This window comes from Chinchilla lanigera, unplaced genomic scaffold, assembly GCF_000276665.1.
Source record: "Chinchilla lanigera isolate Chin_1 unplaced genomic scaffold, ChiLan1.0 scaffold00107, whole genome shotgun sequence".
NCBI lineage: Eukaryota > Metazoa > Chordata > Mammalia > Rodentia > Chinchillidae > Chinchilla > Chinchilla lanigera.
Window position 1 is genome coordinate 3,402,654 of NW_004955508.1, and position 8,711 is coordinate 3,411,364.

At 37.6% G+C, this 8,711-nt stretch overlaps 1 protein-coding gene across 2 annotated transcripts in view; it reads left to right on the forward strand.

The window, feature by feature from the left end:
• The window catches only part of Atr (ATR serine/threonine kinase), a 103,278-nt gene that overhangs the window by 65,618 nt on the left and 28,949 nt on the right, over positions 1 to 8,711 (forward strand). For both annotated transcript variants that reach the window (XM_005407741.2, XM_013506249.1), the window contains 5 exons: positions 1,745 to 1,836; positions 2,231 to 2,408; positions 3,502 to 3,681; positions 4,200 to 4,359; positions 6,102 to 6,281. In XM_005407741.2, the coding sequence (XP_005407798.1) occupies positions 1,745 to 1,836; positions 2,231 to 2,408; positions 3,502 to 3,681; positions 4,200 to 4,359; positions 6,102 to 6,281 (790 nt within the window). The remainder of the gene's footprint in view (positions 1 to 1,744; positions 1,837 to 2,230; positions 2,409 to 3,501; positions 3,682 to 4,199; positions 4,360 to 6,101; positions 6,282 to 8,711) is intronic.

Here is an 8,711-nt window from a genome sequence, read left to right on the forward strand (position 1 = left end):
TTTTATGAAAGAATGATTTTCTTCCCTTCTATCTGAATAGGGACTTTTTAATTTGTAAATTGGGCAGGTTAATGCTTATTTAAGTAATGAGTGTTTCATGTTTCCATGGTGTTAGAGATAATTATAACAAACATTTATTTTCTACTTTTTTTTAAGTCAGTAGATCACTTAATCTCTTTTCTTTTGTCTCAAGAATCATGCTTCAATTAGATGTTCCTTAACCCAGGAAACTTCAGAACCTACCTGCCACTGGGGTCACTTGGTAGAATACTTTCTGGGCCTCAAGAGCATTTGCCCTCTGCCTATAGTATTGGCACCAGCTGTGCTCTGTGCTACTTTAACATTAAAAAAAATAATAATAATTAAGTCGTTTGTAATATTTTCCTGTTGTTTTTACTATAGCAAGAGGAAGAAAGACTTTTAAGGGTACTGATACCAGCTTCTCTGGGCCTTTTAGTTTTCTTATAATATAGGTATATTTATGCTATATGCCCTGTTACTACGTAATTAAATAGAAAATTGTACCTAGGTCAGGTTCTAGTTTATAGTATGTATAGCATCTAGTTATTAATCAAATGATGTTATTAATAAAGAAGAAATATGAACAAAATCAGTTGCTTCTATGCAATCATGATGCAAAATATCACTGTTCATCCTAGTGTCACCTAGAAAAAGTCTTAGGGAAAAAAATACAGCCAAATAGCTGGGCATGGTAATGTGCATCTGTAGTCCCAGCAGAAGGGAGGCTGAGGTAAGAGGATTGCTTGAGCCTAGGAGTTTAGGGCAACATAGTGGGACCCTGTCTTTGTTTTGTTTGTTTTTGGGGTTTTTTTTTGAGACAAGGTCTCATTATATAGCCCAGGTTGGCCTTGAACTCACAGAGGCTCTCCTGCCTCAGCCTCCCAAGTGCTGGGATTACAGGCGTGCGCCACCACACCGGGCTAGGACTCTGTCTCATATCACAGATTTTGCAAACCTAAATTTTAAAGTAACTAAAAACAGTTTTAGAATAGGTATATATTATAGGTAGCTAATTTTGTATACTTTGTTATGTCATGGTATGTCACATACTATAAATGATTCCGCCTCCTGAGTGCTGGGATTATAGTCCTGCACCACCGTGCTTGGTGCATTTGCAATTTACTTTTTTTTTTTTTCTGGTAATGGGAATCAAACTCATGACCTTGGGCTTGCCAGGCAGGCACAGTGCCACTGAGCTATATCCCTGGCCCACATTTGCAACTTTCTTCTACCCTTGGTGCGGGGCAGCCTGTGCAGCCCCCAGCTGCCCCCTTCCCACAGCTATAGCCCCTCTGTTTTTGTATTAAACTTAGTTCAGAATCATAAACTCTTAGAATTGCGTATTTCTGAATTCGTATCTATTTCTCCCATTCTCTTTGCTCAAGTTAAGCACGCAGATAATTTGTCAGTGGGCTATGTTATTATCCAGGAATTAACTCTGTTCTTATATATAGCACAACTTAATTTGTGAACAAATATCATTCTTTAAATAGTCTATCAGAAGTCATTAATAAAAATGTTTTTTAAGACTGAAAATACCAAAATGTTCTTGTTTTTGGTTAGTGATATTACTATATATCTAAGTATAAAGTAAAATGTAATACAGATATAGTAAATAAAAAATGGATACAATGAATAGAACATCTGAACCAATCAAAAAATTTAAATACCATTTTAAATTTCAATAAGTTAATACTTAGTTTATGTGCTTTTCTTTTAATAGGTCTGAATGGACAGATGAACTAAATACATACAGAGTGGAAGCAGCTTGGAAATTGTCACAGTGGGACTTGGTGGAAAACTATTTGGCAGCAGGTGAAATACTTACTAAAATATAAGTGATTTCAATTTGCCAGGCCAGGCGTGGTAGCACATACTTGTAATCCCAGCACTCGGGAGGCTGAGGCAGGAGGATTGTTGTGAGTTTGAGACCAGCCTGGGCTACAAAGTGAGCTCAAGGCCAGCCTGAACTGCATAATGGGACTCTATCTCAAAAAGCACCCCCGCATTTGCCATATGTAGTCAGACTTAAGTAGCTAGCAACATCCATAATTAATCTCTTAGCCTGTTTTATGTTTGCCTGTTTCATTGTTTGAAGTAGAGTGAAGCCATGATGCAGTATTGCTGCTGACCATTGCATCAGATGAAGTAAATCCGGCTTTTAGACCCATGTACCTTGGCATTTCTTGACTGTCCACTTGATTTTCAGATGGAAAATCTACATCATGGAGTGTCAGACTGGGCCAGCTACTATTATCAGCGAAGAAAGGAGACACCGCAGCTTTCTATGACACACTGAAACTAGTGAGAGCAGAGCAAATTGTACCTCTTTCAGCTGCAAGCTTTGAAAGAGGCTCTTACCAACGAGGATATGAATACATTGTGAGGTACTGGGGCTCCCATTTTTATATTCCTGGTCTGTATCTGACAAGATTGAAATTTTCTAATGAGTAAGTCATTCTGGTACTACATATGGTGTATTGCTTAGCTACACAAAATGGCTCTGTGTTCTTTTTGCCTCACAATCACCCTATGGTTTTTAAAACACATTTTCTAACCTATATCCTTTTAATTGGAAAGGTAATTATGGGACTAGTAAAAATATAAAAAGATATTTGACCTCTTCTAATATCATAGTTTTCTTTCTGTGTAAGTAACCTACGTAATCTGGACATGTAGGTAGTTACTGGTTCCCACCCCAAGGCATTACATTGCCAGAAAAAAATTAACAACTTGTTGAGGTAAGGAAGAAAATGATGGAAATTTTAGATCTATTAACTCACCTGTGAAGAAAATGATAATATAAGTGTTGTAATTGAACTATGATAAAATTAAAAAGTAATTATGCTTTTTTTTAAGATAGGAGAACTCACTGTATTTTGTATTAGCCCCTTTGGTTGATGTCATAATGAAACCAGAGACTGAGGCACTGAAATTAATTCTGATCTGTAGCTGACAGGCAATATCCTTATGCATTGCACAGGGGATCATAGACACTGAGTATTATGTAAAGAAAGGGAAGTTAAAGTAAATATGCAATTCTATGAAAAAAAACTGCATTTCATTCCACAGTTTTTATGGACAGCTACTGTGCCAGGTGCTTCTATACTGGCACCACCAGTATGCAACTTTACGTTGGTTTATAATTTTCATATATTTTCATGTTGATAAAGTTCAACTTTTATATATTTCTATCTAGACTTATATGCCATTCTTAATACAATTTATAAAAATTTGGGAATCACAGCAAAGAACTAAATATTTTAACTAGTGTAAATTGATGTTTAGACTCAATTTAAAATCACAGATATCAGCATTACTGATTTTATAACAGAATATATACTGAAATTATGCCAAAGAAACTGCACATTTATATTCTTCTTGGCTAATTTGAAGTACATGCTTTATGTAATATGAAATTTATGAGGTTAATAAGACTGAATATGATAGGATTTCAACATAGGCTTTCTGTGTCTTCAGATTGCACATGTTATGTGAGTTGGAGCATAGCATCAGACCACTGTTTCAGCAGTCTCCGGGGGACAGTTTTCAAGAAGATTCTCTGAACTGGGCAGCTCGACTGGAAATGACGCAGAATTCCTACAGAGCCAAGGAGCCCGTCCTTGCCCTCAGGAGGGCTTTATTAAGCCTCAATAAAAGGTCTCCACATTACTTCTTCAGCTGTCAGTCATCTTGAATTTAGTGTTTGGAAACTACAGTATTTGATCATATTTTTATTTCCTAATTTTCTGTGTGACTGCATTTTTCTATTTTTAATCCTCTGGGACAGGGCTGGGGATTTAGCTCAGCAGCAAAAGCGCCTGCCTGGCAAGCACAAGGTCGTGAGTTCGGTTCCCGGTACCGGAGAAAAACCAAAAAAAAAAAAAATCCTGTGGGCCATACTGTATAATCACAACCTAGATTTTAATAAGAATCAATTTTAAATGTTACTTATCTTTTTAATGTTAAAAAAACTTGGAATAAATCTCCATACATGTATAAGAAATAAAATGCAGCACCATAAAAGAATTAAAATCAGGATCTTTAAATCAAATGCATCACTGATCCTGGGAAATTGTATACTGAGAAGTTCTGTGTTGGGCGAGATGTTTTAAGTTGATGAATACCAACAAGTAATGACAGTGCTCCTTTTCTCCTGTGTTTGTCACATCCTGTAGACCAGATTACAGTGAGATGATTGGAGAGTGCTGGCTGCAGAGTGCCAGAGTGGCTAGAAAGGCAGGTCACCACCAGACAGCCTACAACGCGCTCCTCAATGCAGGAGAATCCCGACTCGCCGAGCTGTGTGTGGAGAGGGCAAAATGGCTCTGGTCCAAGGTAACGGCCAAGGGGGTTTCACAGACAAATCCATTCCGCTGGGAGTTATGTCCTTACTGTAGAGGCCCAACAGAGACGAGATCCCAGACCCAAATTTAGAATTTTTTTTTCTGTCACTTCTGCAAGAAATTGTTATTTCTATCGAGCAGAGTTCAAATTCTTTCTCATTTCAAGTCTAAAACTATATTTTGTTTCATTTTATGTTCATTTTTCATCTCCCCTATGTTTTTCTAGAGGAAAATAGCCAGTTACTTTATTGTTACCTTGTATCTAATACTTAATATATTTCTTTTAAGTCAAAGTGCAGTTAATAAACCTAACCTAGTGATCATCATAGCTTAGCAACACAGTGTTACAGCAATTCTTCTCTTGTCCTTGATTTCACTTTCCATGGTTGTGGTTTTATTTACATGAGGTTTTAGTTACCTGTGATTAACCTCTATCCAAAAATACTAAATAAGAACTAGCAGAAATAAATAACTCATACATCTTTTATTTGTTTTGTTTTTAAAGTTCTGTCCTATAGTCCAGGTTAGCCTGGAAGTCTGTATATAGCACAGATTGGTCTTGAACTCATTTTCCTCCTGCCTCAGCCTCTTGATGCCGGGATTACTGGCATGCATTACCGTTCCTGAATTCTTTTTTTTTTTTGGTTTTTCTCCGGTACCGGGAACTGAACTCACGACCTTGCGCTTGACAGGCAGGCGCTTTTTGCCGCTGAGCTAAATCCCCAGCCCCCCGTTCCTGAATTCTTAAGTCTTAAATAAATTCTACTGTAGCATCTTCTTTTTATTATTAGTTATTTTCTTACTGTACTTTATATATCAGATTTTTATTATAAGTATATACATATAGGAAGAAACATGGTATATATATATAGGGTTGGCAGTATTCCTAATTTCAGACATATTCTGGGGGTCTTGGAGTATACCCCTGCAGATAAAGGGGAATAGCAGAGTGTCCGTTACTTGCTCTCTTGCTCACATGCAGTGTGTGAGCTGTGATTGACTGCCACTGCCCAGCATCACAAGAGTGTATCCCACACCAGCCCAGGACAAGGTCTGAATTTAAAGTATTTGAATAGTAAAGGAAACAACCAGCAGAGTGAAGAGATGAGCTACAGTATGGGCAAAAGGTTTTACCAGCTACTGCTCACACAAAAGACTAGTGTCCAGGATATATGAAGAAGTCAAAGTTAGATCCTCCCTTTAAATTTACAGAACCAGTCCAAAAATGGGCATCTGGGGGCTGAGGATTTAGCTCAGTGGCACAGTGCCTGCCTTGCAAGCACAAGGTCATGAGTTTGATTCCTGGTACCAGAAGAAAAACAAAAAAAAAACAAAAATGGGCATCTGAAATGAATAGACACATCTTAGACGAAGAAGTAGAAATGGCTAATAAATAAATGAACAAATGTGCACCATTGCCAGCCATTTGAGAAATGCATATTGAACACTGAGATTGCATTTTACTCCAGAAAGACTGGCTGTAATCCCACCCCTCAGGAGGCTCAAGCATGGGGATTGGTGTGCATTCAAGACCAGCCTAAGTTACAAAACAAGACCGTGTCTCAAAGAAAAGGGAGGGAATAGGAGAGAAGCATGAAGTTACAAATTGATTTGTATTTTGTATCTAAATATATATATAAAATGAACTTTAAGTTCAAATAATTTTGGTCAGAAAATAGTAATATGTTCTTAAATTAAAAGGCTTGTTATTGTTATTGCCTTTTTTTCTTTTAGGGTGATGTTCATCAAGCACTTATTGTTCTTCAAAAAGGTGTTGAATTATATTTTCCTGAAAATAAAACCCCAGCTGAGAGTAAGAATGTGCTAATCCTTGGTCGAGCTACGCTCCTGGTGGGCCGGTTCATGGAAGAAACAGCGAACTTTGAAAGCAATGCAATTATGAAAAAGTACAAGGTGAATATATATCTACTGTAATTTCATTTAGAAACCTAGTGAATCCATTTTTTGAAATTGGGTGTAATGATTTTTCAAGTCTGAATGGAAGAATATATAGATATATAAATAGTGAGAAAACTAGGAGAGGGCTGGGGATATAGCTCAGCGGCATAAGTGCCTGTCTGGCAAGTGCAAGGTCCTGAGTTCAGTTCCCAGTACCAAAAAAAAAAAGAAAAAAGGAAAACTAGAAGAACAGGTGGCTAGAATATATAGGGCAGATTAAGAGAAAAAAGTTAAATGAATTCCTGTTCACATAGGAATCTCCCTGAGTTTTTGGCTGAATACCAGATCAGAGGATTAAGGGTGACTCAGAGCAGTGGGCACATGGAGAGGCCTTATTGTATACATGCAGCATTCAGTAGAGACCTTAGAAAGGCCTCCCCGTAGATAAGGCTAAATTAGCCCTACACTAAAAGCTTCTGTACATCTACCCTGGAAGAACATTAAAACAAGCTTCTCAATGATAAAGCTGATTTCCAAGTAACCTTACTTCTTACCAGTTCAAACTCTGATACCCTTTAAAACAGTACAACAAAATCCAAAACTTAACAACAATGTGACCTGTGTCTAGCATCTGATAAAACAATCACTATCAAGAGTCAAAGCAGGTGACAGACACTGCAAATCTTCAGATTTGCAGATGCTGAGTTCTAAGCAAGAAACACAGTGAGAGACCAGGGTCCGCTCCCTTGTTCACAAGAAGATCTCAAGCCATCTAAGGAACTAACTTTGCTTTGCATCAAAAACTATATTGAACTAAAGGGTCTTGATAGTGAGGTAGGCCCCAAAGCCATACATAGAACTTTTACTTTGTAAAGGGAGACCATCTAGTTGGGTGTGGTGATACTCACCTGTGAGGTAGGAAAATTGCAAGTTCAAGCCCAGCCTGGGCAATTTAGTGGCATAGCAAGACTCTACCTCAAAATAAAAAACTTACTTAAAAAGGGCAGGGATATAGCTCAGTGTGGAAGCCTTAGAGTCAGTACCCAGTAGTGAGTGTGTGAAAGTGTCGTCTGAGTGTGCTCTAAGGCATATCATCTGAGGAGCAAAGAACCTCACCAATACAGCAAAGTGTGATAGCAGACAGCCTAGACCTGCCATCTCTGCCTGGGATATTAATGCCTGCATTGAAGGAGAGATATACCCTCCTCATACCAACTTTTCGGGTTCTGATTACTCTGGGTACATCCCCAATTCCCATCACAGTGGTTTGAGTGGCCTTATCTTTTGTGCCCATTGCCTACATATCACATAGACGAGAGGCTCAGAGAAAGACTAAAGCACACCACTGCAGTGTGACCTGGAGGTCGGAGGGACTGCAGATTGCATGATTCTGTTTGTATAAAATGGCTAGAATGTGCAAATCCATAGAGACAGAAAGTAGATAGCGGTTGCCAGAAGCTGGGGTGGTAGGTAGAAAGAGAATACTAATTTGCAGAGGACTTTTTCTTGTTTTAATGATTAAAATGTTCTGGATTTAGATCCTTTTTTTTTTTCTTTTTTTTCTTTTTGAGACGGTCTTGCTATGCAGTTCAGACTGGCCTTGAGCTCACTTTGTAGCACAGGCTGGTCTCAAACTTGCAATGATCCTCTTGCCTCAGCCTCCCAAGTGTGGCATTAGATTCTGAAGAATCTTCTAGTGAAGGTTTCTCAACTCTTTATTCTGTTAAAAACAACCAAATAGGTGAACTTTATGGTATATGAGTTAGAGCTCAAAAGAGTTATTATTTTTAAGACATTCAAATGAAATTCTTTTTTTGTCATTTTAAAGTGAAATTCTTTTCATGAAAAGGTATGTCTGAAATGAAAAATACTTAATATTACAGAAACTAGAACTCTTACTGCTGTGGAAATGAAAAAGTTAATATACATACCTCCTAAGTGACATCCATTCCCTTCCTAGATACTTATCCAAGAGCTATAAAGTGGGATTGATGGCAGATTTAATATTTTAAGGTAAAGATCTGTAGAGTAAGAGATACAAGCAAAGAAGCTCAAAATGAAGCACACAGAGGAAAAAGAGGCTGGAAAAAAGCAAAGCACTAAAAACAAAATGCAGAGTATAGTGGCCTGTGGGATAGTATCAGGCGATCTAATAAACGACATGTAGAGTTTTAGAGGGAACAGAGAAAGAGTTGGAGGACAGGAAAAAATAATTTAAATAAAGGTAAGCCTAGATAGAAAGCAACATACAGTAAAAAGAAACAATAAAGCTATAGTTTTTGAAAAGACCAGTAAAGTTAGTAAATTCCTATAAATTTAAAATTAAAAAGGAAAAAAGCCACAAATATATAGCCTCTAGAATGAACAAAGAGCAATCGCTATTGATCAAAGAGCAATCGCTATAGATACTAATAACTCCATACCTGAACCTGGGCACCTTTGAGG